This window comes from Aptenodytes patagonicus, chromosome 1 (assembly GCF_965638725.1).
Source record: "Aptenodytes patagonicus chromosome 1, bAptPat1.pri.cur, whole genome shotgun sequence".
Lineage (NCBI taxonomy): Eukaryota > Metazoa > Chordata > Aves > Sphenisciformes > Spheniscidae > Aptenodytes > Aptenodytes patagonicus.
Window position 1 is genome coordinate 60,619,701 of NC_134949.1, and position 16,613 is coordinate 60,636,313.

At 42.2% G+C, this 16,613-nt stretch overlaps 1 protein-coding gene across 4 annotated transcripts in view; it reads left to right on the top strand.

Annotated features, from left to right (window-relative positions):
- The window catches only part of LARGE1 (LARGE xylosyl- and glucuronyltransferase 1), a 309,728-nt gene that overhangs the window by 179,326 nt on the left and 113,789 nt on the right, over window positions 1–16,613 (top strand). For all 4 annotated transcript variants that reach the window (XR_012995432.1, XR_012995433.1, XM_076338872.1 and 1 more), the window contains one exon: window positions 11,317–11,488. Coding sequence is in view for 2 of the 4 variants with exons in the window: in XM_076338872.1 (XP_076194987.1) it covers window positions 11,317–11,488 (172 nt within the window). In the remaining 2 variants the exon portion in view is untranslated. The remainder of the gene's footprint in view (window positions 1–11,316; window positions 11,489–16,613) is intronic.

Here is a 16,613-nt window from a genome sequence, read left to right on the forward strand (position 1 = left end):
ACATCTTATCTCTTTCTAGTAACAAAGAAAAACAATACTTTTCACTCCCCCTGTTGCATTCAGTACTTCTTATACTAGGTTATTGTTAGTATTGCTTGTTCATAATTGTAATACATTTTATCCTTTATTATCTTTTTTATCCCAGATGTATTCCTGGAGCTTTTTAGTCTCCAGGAGTTTTGATCTATTATAATACTTACCATTGGAGAAAAGAACACTGCTTCATGTAATTTTTGTTCTCTTGAAGCAATAATTACAATATAAGAAGTTCCCACTCACCTGGCCTCCAACCCTGCAGAATGGAGGATGATTTGTTTTCCTGCAAATTCTTTGCTTTTGGTGAAAATAAGAGAACTAATAGTTCTTTATGGGATATGGTATTTATTCCACCAGCTGGATGTGTATTCCACCCATTAATAGCCTCTTTCTTGGTGCAGCATTTTCAGCTGTTGAAGTTTCACCATTCTTGCTCTGAAGGTAGAAACAGTAAAAGTTTAGGTCTGAAGAGAGGTGATTTTACTGGTGAGATGCCGATAGTAGCTAGTGATTTCCTTCTGAATAGAAGAATGAATCCTTTTTTTAAATACGTATTTGCTATGTTTTGACCTCATATTAGGATGTCAGGGGTCTGGTGGAAGCTGCATTCCCACATCCTTTCCACAAATCATCATCTTCTGCAACTCTGGCTGTTGCATTGAGGTACATTCTGTTTTGTATTGGATACAAACAGGACTAGATCTTTCAGTCTTAAAGGGGTGAGAAGTCCTTTCCTCAACATTTTTGGGTTTTGGTTGGGGTTTTTCTTGCCCATGATAACTAATATTTTAGACCTGCAGTTTCCTGCCAGGCATTACTTGGTTAATAATAGTCACTGTAACTGTTCTGCTACCTTCTTTCATCATCCTTAAAAAAAAAGGACTCTTCCCCAAAATCCAGGAGGGAAAAAAATCCCACTTCAGATACATTTTTGTCACTGAGCTGAAGCTATTATCTATCCAACAGAACATGAGTTTATGCAGGAGATGGTGTTGCTTTTTATTCTGGACAGTGCGTCTTGATGATACCTGTTTAATATCCTGACATCGTGCAAAATACAGATTGGATGTCTCTGGACTTTGACCCCAAGAGCTGCATGGAAATTTGCCAGAACATATAATGACTGCAGCTAATGTGCATGTATTTGCTTAGTTACTAAAATTAAAAAGCTGGCAATGATAATATTTTCATGGATTGGTATCTTCCCTGATGGATTAGTACAAAGAGCTTGTTGATTGAGTTCACTAGCAATTAAAGCGTGCAGTTGATCTTTCTTATCTTTCCATACAGGTGAAGTGAGAAGGGCAGCCATGAGTTGCTTTTGACCACTGGCCAAATTCTAGCCAGATCTACCTATCAGTCAGCTTTTAGCAGAAAGCTCTGGCTTCCTGCCATTTTATCTAGTCCGGCTTGTGTGTCTCTTTTCATTCATTCACTGACAGGAAGAAAAACAAAAAAAAAGGCTGTATCTTATCTTCTAGGGAAGACTTGTACTTTTACCTCTGCTGGAGAGGTAGGACTGGGAGGCTGGTGTTTGGTTTATTCCCACTGACCTCTCTCAGGGTGCTCTGACTCTTGTAGGTACTCCACCCTTGACTGCCACACTGAAAAACAGCTGGAGTTGAGGCCAGAGGCCCCAAAGGAACAAGAAACAGCACTAACTGAGACTGGCCAGACTTTTCTTTTCTATTCCGCAGTCTCGTCTTGCACAAATGAATAGAGAAAAACAAAGAGGACACTCAGCATTTTGGAGATAGCAAGAAACAGTGGAGAAAATTAAGAATGTCTCAGATGAGAGTAAAGAAAAGGACTCAGAGTCAAATGGAAACTGGCTGTTTGAGTTTGGTGGGGCTAAGCAAGGAGGGAGGAATGGAAACCTTGTGGAGGAAAGCCAGCCAAAGACCTCAGGGGCAGGAGATAATCCTCAAAGATCCCAGGAGGTGAATTACTATTTGGTCATTTCTTTTCTGAAGAAGCTGTATGGTTGAATATCTTGTTACCTAAATGGCAGAGACGAAAAAACATTCATTTTACTTTATATAACAGTCTGCAGTTTCATCTCTATAAAGCATGTTGGTTCCAAACACAGAGCATGGCTTAACTCTTGGCACCCTCAGTTAATTTTGTTATCAAGGAAGTTGTTTTGAAGAAGCGTTCTTAAATCAGGTTTTTCCCTCTTGTCTGCCCTTTGTGTGTATGTGTGTATTGGTGAGAGATTTGGAAAGAAAGAAGGAAAAAAAAAAAGAAAAACAAGCATCAGCATCAGTCAGACTATGTTACAGACTTTGCTACAGAGATGAGAATTAATTTGCAGTTATTCTCCTTTGCTGTATGCTGATGCTGATTTGGGAGGCTTTGTTTGTTCTGCCTTTTTAATATCTAATCTTCCTTTCCAGTTGTGGCTTGCTCCATGGTTTCTGCATTTGCTCTACATTATCCAGGACCCAGAGGTTCAGATAATCATCCATTTCCATCTCAACCTTTTTGCTCACCGCTATTTGTATCCAGACTTGTTGCATGTATGTGTGGAAGATATTATCTGTTCATAAAGCAAGAGATGAGGCAGAATTCTATTAAAGTCACCAGTGCTTCTGTGATGAGTAACAACAGCAGCAAAGGCCAGCAGAAATAGAAAAATAATTTTAGCAAAAATGTATAAATTTCCATCTCCTTACACTTGTTTTTCAGTGTGAATTATTATTATTTTTTTAAATACTCAGGCACCAGAAATTCTGAATCTAGAAAAGTTACCCAGCTTTGCTGGATTCCTGGTTTCCTTGACAACCATTCATATAAATAGGAAGGACCAGTTATGGGGGGGAATATCAGTATAATCTAAACGTGTGAATCACCTGGGAAAAAATTAAATTCAAGGTTGAAGTTACAAGTTATCCAGCAAACATTAACATAAGAGTCTGTTTTCTTTTAAATAAGGCTCTTCTGTTAATGTTTGCTGGATACCTGACAAGGATGGAGCAAAGGCAGTGATTTTCCAAAGGTGAGATGCAAGGAGATTCCTTTTGGCATTCCTCCTGAGGAAACTATTACAGGTGACAGTCACCTTCTTCCTCCCAGGCTCTTTGGTCACTTGGAATTGGTCTCTCTCTCACTTTTGATTCTTTTTTTTATTATTATTATTTGTAAAAAAAGAAATACAGTGTGCTAAAGCCAGGCATGAATGTTACCCATATTTAATTATAACCTGCTATTCTCCTCCTTTCTCAATGACTCAGTTAACCCAATCTCAGCAACAAGATGTTGATATTGCTCTCTGGGAAGCAGGAGAGTGAGAAAGGGGATCAGCCAGATGTCCCTGCAAAGACTTTAGATGTTGTGAGGTATAGTCATTGTGAAATGGGAAAGATTATCCTGAAAGTAACCCTGATCTGTGCTAGTGCTGCTGGAATTGTGACTCAGTTTTCATGAATGTGAGAAGAGATATGGCAGAAATTCACAGCAGGATGAAGTTGTCCCAGTGTGAAATGAAAAACAGTGATGAGAAAAACTGTGCATCAAGAAAAGTTCCTGTCCTGTGCCAGCAATACGATATAGTTTGTTTTCCCCCTCTTTTTATGCTTTGTGTTGCAAAAAAAATTAGTAATATGATGGTTGTTAAAACGGTGACAGTATTTTCCTCCAGTTTAGAAATGACATGAAAACCCCAATTCTGTTAGCTTTGTCCTAAATAAAGGTCACATGATTTAAAAAAAAAAAAACTTGCTACTTCTAATGTTCATAGAATCAGCAAAGCACTAAACAAGTAATGAAAAAGCTGTGAAAACAAGTGTGTCTAAGAAGTTATTTATCCAATCTGAGGAAATAACAATTTTTATTGTTACCTGATTCACACAACAGAATTTCCAGGGCTGTTTCCCATGCCTGGGCCATTTGTAAGGGCTGCCTGAAGACAGCAGCTACCAAAGAATTTGGTCTTCCTTCACAGAGATCCCTCCAGCTGTAAGTTCTTGCACCATGTAGATTGCACTGCTTTTCAGATCAGTGACAGATACAATTCAGAACAATTCAGATACAATTTGTGCAGACATACAACACTCTCTATGATTGTGCTGTGGCCTGGAAGTTTTGTTTTGTTTTGCTTCCTTTGTTTTTTTTAAGATCCTGAAGTTAGTTTATCACCTGACTGATACAGTCTTTGGGAAGGTGGTGCCTATGTTGAAGTTGGTGAGAGCAAGTAGATGCTGAATACTTTTGGAAATCCAGGTTTCCATCAAGTCATTCATTACGGAGCCTAATTCACATCTCTCTTTATTTCAGTCAGTATATTCTAGATGCCAGATCTTTTTTATAGCAAAACCTGGCGTGAAAGCTCTAGGAAGGCAGAATTACCTGCAGACTGCCCTTTCAAATTCCCTGTTTTCTGACTCCTCCTATTTGCTGCTGACTGTTTCCCCACAACAGTGAATCTGCAGCCATTAAGTTTGGGTAGCGGTGGGATTTGGGTCTATTTGATCCCATTTATTAGCCCACCTCTGAGAGGGGTGTGCGCAAGTGGCACCTTCTGCTTCCAGGCTTGCTGTTTCTCAGCCTGGTGCATCAACCCAGCCAGTCTGACCTTCAGGCTCTTGCAAGATACTGGCTGTAGTGGTGCTTTTGTGAAGTCAGCTGAGCAGAAAGGGTGTCTTTTACTTGGAGTGGGGATGGGGATATTATGTCATAGCTGAGGATTATTTTGATTGATTTTTTTTCCAAGCATATCTAGGAAGATGCAGTGAATGTAGTGAGAAAATCAATACAGTATTGAAGGTTGCATTTTTCCAGTGTAAAATGTTTAAGGACATGCTGCCAGGGAAAACACTTCATCAGCCAAACTTCCCTCATCTCATCATACTGAACAGGAAGCACTTTTTTTATCTCAAGGGGTGCTACAGTGCTATATATTCTGTGGGACAGTGAGGAATTCTGTTAAGAAAATGGGAAAAAATACTATTTAACAGATGAGGGTCTGACAGGAACCTCATGAAGTTCAACAAGTTCAAAGTCTTGCACCTGGGAACTACCCCATGCACCAGTATATGCTGGGGGCCACCCAGCTGGAAAGCAGCTTGGCAGAAAAGGACCTGAGGGTCCTGGTGGACACCAGGCTGAACATGAGCCAACAGTGTGTCATTGCAACAAAGAAGGCTAATGGTAACCTTGGCTGCATTCGACAAAGTATTGCCAGCAGGTCGAGGGAGGTGATCCTTCCCCTCTACTCAGCACTGGTAGACCATACCTGGAGTGCTGGGTCCAGTTCTGGGCTCCTCAGTAGAAGAGAGACATGGACTCACTGGAGAGAGTCCAGCCAAGTGCCACAAAGATGAAGGGACTGGAGCATCTCACATATGAGGAAAGGCTGAGAGTGCTGGGACTGTTTAGCCTGGAGAAGAGAAGGCTCGGGGGGGATCTCATCAGTGTATATAAATACCTGAAGGGAGGCTGCAAAGGAGATGGAGCCAGGCTCTTTTCAGAGGTACCCAGTGACAGGACAAGGGGCAGTGAGCACAAACTGAAACACAGGAGGGTCCCTCTGAACATCACTTTTTACTGTGAGGGTGACTGAGCACAGTCACCAGGTTGCCCAGGGAGATTGTGGAGTCTCTGTCCTTGGAGATATTAAAAAATCATCTGGACATCGTCCTGGGCAACTGCCTCTAGGTGGCCCTGCTTGAGCAGGGGGGATTGGACCAGGTGACCTCCAGAAGTCCCTTCCAACCTCAATCATTTTGTGATTCTGTGATGCTGTATAGACTGCAACCTATGCATCAGGAAAAGTTAGGATAGATTTTCTTCTGGTAGGGAGGTAGTCAGATCTGGTTAACTGGGGAAAGGCTGCATTTGGAAGGGAAATGCAGTCTCAGGCTTATGTAGCTGTCTAGCTAAAACTCCTGAGTGCTTTATTTAATGGTACTATTATATACCCCCTCCCAATCCAAGAAGCACATAGCAAGCCAGATTGTTAGGTTTTCTGTTGACCTCTGGTACTTGAGGGAAGGTGGTAAGTAATGAGAGAAACATGTACAGTCCTACAGAATCTTAGTTTGGCTTTCCTCTGCTTCTATGCTTGCTACTGTTTTTATACTCCAGCCTGTGTATATATAAACCAGCACTAAGGTAAGGCAGCAAATACATTATTTCTTTTCTTGTGCTTCACCTTACTGCTCTGTTTATCATAATTTTAGTAATGTAGCAAAGAGAAAGGTGAGTGCAGCAAAATCATATTTGCAAACAAAGTGTCTTAGCCTGTAAGACTGATGACCTTTAAGAGCACAAGGTTTAAATAGAAATGCAATAATAATTGAATTTAATTAATTGGGCTTTTAGCAAATAACAAAACTGTATCTCATCCTGGCATGTAACTTCAAAGTGCATTTTTCTGCTCGCTCAACTAGAGCACCTGCCTTGTTCTTTTCCACACTTATGCTCATGACTGGCACCCATCCCTGCACCCTACTTCCCACATTCATCTTTCTAAGAGCTGTTTTCTTGGTCTTTATCCCAATGAGGATCAGGTGGCAGCTGTTAATAAATGCAGAGTAAGACACATGAGAAAAAAGAATACTAACTTTATGTGTACAGTGTTGGGTTCTGAATTAGCCACAACTACTCAGGGAAATGGGTTTGCTCTTCTGGTCGTTCTGTGAAAACGAATGTGACCCAAATTAAATTGGTAGATAGCCAGGTCCAAACAAACAGGAGTTGTAAATAAGCTGTGGCACTCTCTGCTGCAGGATGTTGTGGTTGCTAAAAACTTACAGGACTTCAAAAATCAACCATATTCACAGATGAAAAATCCATCAAAAGCTGTTAACGAAAAAAATACCACCTCTAGCTCCAAAATTTGGTGCAAATTGCCAGAGGATGGCATGTATATGTATATACGGGGGTGGTATCGCTGTAGAATTTCCCTGTTTCTGTATTCTTCAGTAGGCATCTGCCACCATCCACTATCAGAGGCCAGCTACTGAGCTCGATGGACTTTTGATCTGACACAATACAGGCACCTATAAGTTGTTTGTCCTTTCCTGTTGGTCACTGTTCCCACTGTCATTCTGTTCATGTTGGTAGTGTTTTCCAAATTTGCTCTCTGCTAAATCTACAAGACCAAGCCTCCATCTGTTTCAAAGAGGCTCAAGACACCTGCCCACGTACAGATTTCACTTACAGCTACAGAGCAATCAGTATTCACCTGGGAAGCCTGGGCAAATTTCCCCATCACCTGGTTGTGGGGGAAAAATAGCATACCTAGGAAAAAAAAAAATCACTACAATTCCCTAAAGAAGTACAGTATAAGAGTCAAAGTCTGGCTGAATATATTTATGATGACTTGGTAGAAGAGTAGTGCTCTTTGATCTCAATGTGTGGGCAACCAGACTCAAGTGTTTTTAAGAATAAAAATACCTAAATACTTGGGAATGTAGTCACTATACAATTCTTTCGCAAACAGAAGGAGCTGCTGTTTTCCCCTCTCTCCGTCATAGAAACAGGGAAGCTTGATTTTAAGCTGTATGTCTATATTAGGCTTCTCCCCTTAAAAAGGGCACTGCTGCTAACTCTAGTGAACATCTATACAGTGGTAGCAACTGTGAGAAAGCTGAGTTAGGCCGTGTACAGCCACTGTGTTTTAGCCAGCTTTTCCCAGAGACAGTCAGAGCATAATTTTGCTGGTAGAGTATCACTGGACATGGAGACTGTTGCTCCTGCTTCTCTGGCATTTACCAGAGTGATCAGTTGTGTACAGCATGCAGACTCATGGGCATGTAATTTCTATATTCATAGCCAGAAGCACCAAATAATTTAGATAATTTAGTGTATTTTCAGTCTTCAATTATGGAAAGAATAAAGATGGTTCTGATGAAAGATACTTCGTGAGAAGATATTATTTCACTTAGCTTACTTAAAAGAATCGCTGTCAGCACCAGCTAAATGCCTTTCTTTATTCTCCTCTCATGAACAAAAATCCAGCTCTTGAGAGCTAGAGATCCAAGGTGAGCTATTTCTCCTGAACTGAGAATTATACAAATGGCAAAGTATGTCACACTATTTGTTTCACTTTCCTTTTTTACTGACTCTATTTTTTTCTGTTCCTGACATATCTTGTAGGAATATTTGCTCTCTGAAGGCAACTCTGATCTAGCTTGTAAAGCAAATTATTCACAAACATTCCATATATGGGCCATTTTAACTATGCTAGAGAAAAAAAAAGTATTAAGACTTACAAAAAATACTTAGAAAATATTTAGATAAATGAAATGGCTAAATGTTATCAGTTATATCAAAGTGGACAGCTTGGAGGTTGCAGAATTTTGCAAGAGTTTGTGCTTAGGCCATCTTAATTATCTCAAACTGGCAGTTCTTAACTAGTAAGCACCTATTCAACCATAGTGTTCTTGTATTTCTTTTAGTAAGACTATATGTAATACCCAGAGAGGGTGAGCCTTCACAGTGCTGTTGTGTAGTGTAAGGAGTTTTCCTTGGCATGAATTTGGAATGGTTACATTATTCATGAATAGCAAAGCAGTGAAGAAATTATGCTGGGGACTAATTAGGACCCCTGTTTATGTCTTAGTCAACCCTGCAGCAGAGAAGAGAAAATTGCAGATATGTTGAACCGACTGACAGTTCAAGTTTCAACATATGCTCAAATAAAACACGTGCTAACCAGCTGTGATGGACCATTTGGAATAGGGACTGCTCCTTTCATTTTCAAAAGCGATCCTTTCAGACATCAGGCTTCAGGATGGCAAGCTTTTGGCTTCTGTGTGCCAGATCAGAAGGAACAGCCAGGCAAGGATGTCTTCCCTGCAGTGATACATTGCAGTGGTGTTAGATACTGGGAATCTTGAGAGTAAAGAAACTAATGGCTCCTTGCAGGTGACTTACTTTTCCAGCTGCCTTTTACTTTCCCTGCTTGTTTCAGGCTATCCATGCGACATCTGAACCCCTGCCTTACTAGGCTTATTTGCTTAAGTGTATTAAGAGTTATTCTGGAGCAGTATTGCATTTGGACTAATTAAATGAAGGACATGCCATCCAAAATTAATAACATAGGGATGGGTAATAATAAAAGCAAGCTCAAGTCTGTAAAATTACTTTAACTCTTTTACTATGTCAGTATGACAAGAGAGCTGATCTCCATGGCTGGTCTAGCACAAGGACGTCAAGTGGCAGATTCAGAATGGTATGCAGAGTTTGGGGAAGCAGGGTAAATACTGCTTTGCTGACACCTTGATGTGACGCTCCATTCCTAGGGCCATCATCTGGGAGAGCTAGGACCACAAGTAACTAGAGTTTTGAGGGTATGGATTTGAAATTATTTCTGTTACACACATAGAAGAAATTTCTGGGGAGCATTGAGGTTCATTTTTATATAACTAGAGACTTAATATTGGCATATATCTCGGAGACAGAAACTAGATTTCTCTTCTAAGCACCATACAAACTAAAGAGAGAGCAAGCAAGAAAAAATGAAATTAGAATGATGGCTCTTTAGAGCCATAAATAAAACCATGCTATGTATTACTTAACTCTCTAATTTTTTTCATAGTGGTTTATACCAGAGTCCTAGCATTCCTTGCTTGTGCTACTTCTGGCATTCTACAGTGCAAATCCTATAGAGAGCACAAGTAAATAATACATAGATGTGTGTAGGCGACAATGCCAGCCAGATTGTGTGTGCAAGTGATTATATATGAATTATATGCACAGACAAGAGAACACACAAATGGATTGCCAGGATGAGATACCTTTCAAAAAAGTAAACAAAACTTCGCACTTCAGTTTGCACTTTCTGTTTTGGGGTTGTTTTATGATAACCTGCTTTCCCTGCCTTCCCCCTTAAAATTTTGCCTTTGTCCTTCTTTGCGTTGGTACAGGAACCCTGAGAATACAGAAGAAAGTTGTGTGCCCTTTTAGAGGGAAAAGAGCGGGTCAGCTTGCATCGGCAGAGGCCTTGTTACTTTATATTCAAAAAGAAATGCACTCTAAGCAGCTATTATTAGCCTTTCTTCAACCACTCTTCCAACTTCCAAATAAAGTTTAGGAACCCATTCTATTATGGGAAGGTTTTCTTGAAGGATTTTGGAGGAAATTAGCTCTTCTGTGCAAAAGCTGTTTCCCATAATAAACTTTAGAATGCCAGTGAATAGATATGAGACAGTTAAACAACAGAATAAATCTTCTCAGTTTTATGAATGCACTTAGTTTCCGCCTACTTTCTCTGAAGTATAACATGTCAGGACAAATCCTGAAATCTGTCTCGCTCAGGTCCCCTGTAGACAAAATACTAATTGAAGTTAATGGGAACATGACCCAGGGGAAAATTTAAAATCTGGGAACGGTAGTGCATGCCCTTTAAAACATTAAACGAGAGGAGTTTCAGACAGGGCAGTAGGAACTTTTCAAAAACTTCTACATCCCACTTTCAGCAGTGACTTTTGATATTTGAGAAATTGAGTCTCACAGAATGAAGAAGAAACGTAGCTCATGGAACATCCTAGTGCCAGTAGAACAATGAACTATTGAGTTTAGTCTCCCAGCTTATTTTAGAAGCTGTAGAAATGCTTTATTTAGCCCTTACTGAAGAAATGTAAATGTTTGGGTTTGTCTCTTCAATACATAACAAACAAAAAAATGTGGCTGAAAATGTTCTCCCACTTTCTCCACTTTTGAGCATGTCTGTGTGATGTCACTAGTTATAAGTTAAAGATGTAAGGCTTAAGGAAAATTTGAGTTTGTAAGAAACAATCTTTTGCAATTTTCTGGCCCATTGTGCCAAATGACTGGCCTTTTGAAATTCTGGCCTCCAAATCTTTAAGAAATAAAAGGAAAAAAAGTTATGTTTGTTACCTCTACTTCAGAGTCAGAAAATTCTGGGAGTGGCAAACACAAAAGTTTTTGTTCCGTTTGAAAATGAAAGCAATGTACAATACACCTGAAGTTTTGGATTAAAAATACATTTCAATTTTATCAGGATACATGGATGTCTCAGAATGGATTGTACCAGGTTGGAAAAGCTCAACTAATTTAATTATATTGTGTAAAGCGGTTGCCTCAAAGAACTTTTTTTTTCAAGCTTTCAGAAACTTCAGCGTATTTCAGAGCTTCTGAAGTTAATTTAGAAGCAGGATTTTAAATGACTCTTTCCTCCTGGCATTTTATGGTGTTGTATTGCTGGTACTTCAGAGATCTTCCACTATTACAAGAAACTAGTGTCAGGAAGAATTTCTCTCTCTAATGAAGATTATTTTTTCTTCCTCTTTCCCACTTCCCATTTCCTGTCAGTCGGAAGTGTCTTGGATCCCCAACAAACACTACTCTGGGATTTACGGGCTGATGAAGTTGGTTCTGACTAAGACTCTACCTTCCAACCTTGAGCGAGTCATTGTCCTCGACACAGACATAACATTTGCCACTGACATTGCTGAGCTATGGGCCGTCTTTCACAAGTTCAAAGGTATTCTAATGATTTTTTAATGTCTTTATTTGTGGGGGAGGGAGAATGGTAAAGCAAACAGTACAACGGGGTAAAAGGGCTATCTGAGATTTGTTAAATGTTTTCACTCTTTTGATCTTTGGTGTTTGAATATAATTGTTCTATTTGTAAGCTCTTTCCTCAACAATGTTCCATATAGAATGATTGACAACACTGATTATCTATGTAGTTTGTTTTATTGGTCTAATTATTTGGGACAGGTGACAGCTTGACAATACAGTAGATGATAAAGAATTATGAGGATGCTGTAGTGACCTACCATTCAAGCACCTGTTGGTATTCAATACTTGGAATAACTTGTTTTATATTATTTTTTATTAATAAAACTTAATTATTACTTCCAGTATAACTTTTCCATGTTACCACGGAAAAAGAATGAGGTTAGGATCATACTTGGGCCGGGGAGGAGGATGAAGGGGGCAGATTTATACATGTGAATAGAAATGAGTTACTGCTTGCTCCTCTTTATGAGTTGATAAAGGGTTCTGGATCTGAAGTATCCACCTAAAGTAGTTTTCTCTACCTATACCCATTTCCCGCAGCTCCTTGAAAAACTCCTTGATAGTTTGACTAAGAAAGGACACTTTCAGAGTAACTGTGTAAGGAGATGATCACAAAAAAGTTCCCTACTACCCTGTCACAAACCAGAGCACTTTCCTGGCTAACACACTGCTAAAACCATTTAATTCTCCCAGGATCCAGTGTTGCCAGCTTTTCAGAGTGAGAGACGTGCCCTATTGTTCTCCTCTTGCCCTCAGAATATGTATTGGAGCGCTGGTAAGTGCAGAGGCATTCCAGTATCCTGGTTTGAAGATTTACAGTCCCATAAAAGTGTAGCCTTGATGCATATCATCAGCTCTCTTAAAATCACCTCAAGCAAAGTCAGCCTAAGCAAATGGGACTGTTTATTTACAGAAGCCAAAATAAACCGCTCTGTTAGAAAGGTGACAGAAAAAAGAGCACATTTACTGTACTTACCCCATGCTGAAATCCACAAGGCCTGTTTGCCTTTCCCAGTACCCAGCTAATGGGCAGGAGCTGTTACCTTCAGCTCTACAGTCAAGGACTGGGTTCTAGTGCTTGCTTCTCCATGCATTTGTTTCCCTTCCCTGGATACACTGATGTCTCTTCAGCAGGCCAGAAGCAATCACCTTAATACTTAATACTTAAGTGAACTATTCACAAACTTGCTTCACTAAGAAATATAAAGTTTTTCCTCGTATTCAAGTAGTGTTCAAACCTCTTCACCAAGCCTTTCCCTACACTGACCCTTGAGTTTCATGTAAACATATACCTTGACAACCATAATTCACATAAATGTATGCATAGGGAGTAATGCTGTGCTGTCTCACAGCGTGCTAATGTCCCATTTATAGTAATAGTTTACTGAATATGATGTATTAGCATGATGTAGCAGGTGGAAAAAAGGTGTATAAACTGAACTTGGGCGTAGAGCACTGTATGGTCAAAGATAGCAAAATCTGAATTGAGACAGTGAGGGGGATCATCTCCTTGCTTATATTTTCTGCCATAGTTTCAATGAAGGTCCCTTGCTTTTTACTGGGGAAGGAAACCAAGCATAAAGACTGCTTGTAAAGACAGGAATATGGAGCAGAGGTAGGCCTAAGATTGAAAAAAATACAGACAGAAAATATAGAAACATGGAGAAGGATAATTACTAGAAGTAAGTGGGTGTAAGTCAGTCTCCATAGAGCTAGGCAAGGTTGTTCAGCTGATGAGAGCTGTGAAAAGCTCTAACTTACACATGGAGACAGAATTCCTGTGCTGCTGCCAGCCCTCATAACATAGAATCATAGAACCATAGAACCGTAGAACCATAGACTCATAGAATAGTTTGGGTTGGAAGGGACCTCTAAAGGTCATCTAGTCCAACCCCCCTGCCGTGGGCAGGGACATCTTCAACTAGATCAGGTTGCTCAGAGCCCCGTCCAACCTGACCTTGAATGCTTCCAGGGATGGGGCAGCCACCACCTCTCTGGGCAACCTGCTCCAGTGCTTCACCACCCTCAGCGTAAAAAATTTCCTCCTTAGATCTAGTCTAAATCTACCCCCCTTTAGTTTAAAGCCATTCCCCCTTGTCCTGTTGCAACAGGCCCTGCTAAAAAGTTTGCTGGCATCTTTCTTACAAGCCCCCTTTAAGTACTGATAGGCTGCAAGAAGGTCTCCCCGAAGCTTTCTCCTCTCCAGGCTGAGTAACCCCAACTCTCAGCCTTTCTGTCTAGAATCTAGACAGATGGGAGCAGCCTCAAGCTCACAAGCCCTGGTCCTCATGGGGGACTTGAACCACCCTGATACCTGTTGGAGGGACAACACGGCAGGGCATAAGCAATCCGGGCGGTTCCTGGAATGCATCGATGATAACTTCCTTCTCCAAGTGGTAGAGGAGCCAACGAGGAGAGGTGCTGTGCTGGACCTTGTTCTCACCAACCAGGAGGGGCTGGTGGGGAATGTGAAGCTCAAGGGCAGCCTGGGCTGCAGTGACCACGAAATGGTGGAGTTCAAGATCCTTAGAGCACCGAGGAGGGCGCACAGCAGGCTCACTACCCTGGACTTCAGGAGAGCAGACTCTGGCCTCTTCAGGGATCTGCTTGGCAGAGTGCCATGGGACAAAGCCCTGGAAGGAAGAGGGGCCCAAGAAAGCTGGTTACTATTCAGGGATCACCTCCTCCAAGCTCAGGAGCCATACATCCCAACAAAGAGGAAGTCAGGCAAAAATGCCAGGAGGCCTGCGCGGATGAACAAGGAGCTCCTGGACAAACTCCAACACAAAAAGGAAGCCTACAGAGGGTGGAAGCAAGGACAGGTAGCCTGGGAGGAATACAGAGAAATTGTCCGAGCAGCCAGGGATCAGGTTAGGAAAGCTAAAGCCCTGATAGAATTAAATCTGGCCAGGGATGTCAAGGGCAACAAGAAAAGATTCTATAGGTACGTCGGGGATAAAAGGAAGACGAGGGAAAATGTGGGCCTTCTCCAGAATAAAATGGGAGACCTGGTTACCAGGGACACAGAGAAGGCAGAGGTACTCAATGACTTTTTTGCCTCGGTCTTCACCAGCAAGTGCTTGAGCCACACCACCCAAGCCGCAGAAGGCAAAGGAGGGGATTGGGAGAATGAAGAGCCGCCCACTTTGGGAGAAGATCAGGTTCAAGACCATCTAAGGCACCTGAAGGTGCACAAGTCCATGGGACCCAATGAGATCCATCCGCGGGTCCTGAAGGAACTGGCGGATGAAGTTGCTAAGCCACTATCTATCGTATTTGAGAAGTCATGGCAGTCCAGTGAAGTTCCCACTGACTGGAAAAGGGGAAACATAACCCCCATTTTTAAAAAGGGAAAAAAGGAAGACCCAGGGAACTACAGGCCAGTCAGTCTCACCTCTGTGCCTGGGAAGATCATGGAACAGATCCTCCTGGAAGCTATGCTAAGGCACATGGAGGACAGGGAGGTGATTCGAGACAGCCAGCATGGCTTCACCAAGGGCAAGTCCTGCCTGACTAACCTAGTGGCCTTCTACGATGGAGTGACTGCATCAGTGGACACGGGAAGGGCTACAGATGTCGTCTATCTGGACGTTTGTAAGGCCTTTGACACGGTCCCCCACAACATCCTTCTCTCTACACTGGAGAGGTATGGATGAGATGGGTGGACTGTCCGGTGGGTGAGGAATTGGTTGGATGGTCACATCCAGAGGGTAGTGGTCAACGGCTCAATGTCCAGATGGAGATTGGTGACGAGTGGTGTCCCACAGGGGTCCGTATTGGGACTGGTACTGTTGAATATCTTCATCAATGACATAGACAGTGGGATCGAGTGCACCCTCAGCAAGTTTGCAGATGACACCAAGCTGAGTGGTGTGGTCGACACGCCAGAGGGATGGGATGCCATCCAGAGGGACCTGGACAAGCTCGAGAAGTGGGCCTGTGTGAACCTCCTGAGGTTTAACAAGGCCAAGTGCAGGGTCCTGCAGCTGGGTCAGGGCAACCCCTGATATCAATACAGGCTGGGGGATGAAGGGACTGAGAGCAGCCCTGCCGAGAAGGACTTGGGGGTACTGCTGGATGAAAAGCTGGACATGAGCCAGCAATGTGCGCTCGCAGCCCAGAAGGCCAATCGTATCCTGGGCTGCATCAAAAGAAGCGTGGCCAGCAGGTCAAGGGAGGTGATTCTGCCCCTCTACTCTGCTCTGCTGAGACCCCACCTGGAGGACTGTGTCCAGCTCTGGAGCCCTCAGCATAAGAAAGACACGGACCTGTTGGAGCGGGTCCAGAGGAGGGCCACGAAAATGCTCAGGGGGATGGAACACCTCTCCTATGAAGAAAGGCTGAGAGAGTTGGGGTTGTTCAGCCTAGAGGAGAGAAGGCTTCAGGGAGACCTTCTTGCAGCCTATCAGTACTTAAAGGGGGCTTGTAAAAAAGATGGTGGCAAACTTTTTAGCAGGGCCTGTTGTGACAGGACAAGGGGGAATGGCTTTAAACTAAAGGGGGGTAGATTTAGACTAGATCTAAGGAGGAAATTTTTTACGCTGAGGGTGGTGAAGCACTGGAGCAGGTTGCCCAGAGAGGTGGTGGCTGCCCCATCCCTGGAAACATTCAAGGTCAGATTGGACGGGGCTCTGAGCAACCTGATCTAGTTGAAGATGTCCCTGCCCATGGCAGGGGGGCTGGACTAGATGACCTTTAGAGGTCCCTTCCAACCCGAACTATTCTATGATTCTATATGATTCTATGATTCTTCATAGGAGAGGTGTTCCATCCCCCTGATCATACATATCAGAACTGCCAAATGTATCGTTTTCTAATTTATCCGGTCTGTCTTTTTAATTCCGGCTGACCAGCTGCTTCTCCACAATTTTTTAATCCTGGCAATAAATTGGTCAGTGTCTATATCTGCTCATCTCCCAGATGGTCATGCACAAAGAAAGAATTAATGGGACAATCCCATAGCCCCAGCAGTTGATCAGGATGGGAGAGGACTTTGGAAGGCACGTATGCCCAAAACAGTGATCCTAAATGTTGGGAAGGAGAGAGAAATGAAAGTGCCTGAGCACAAGCTTGTGCTCCAGCCT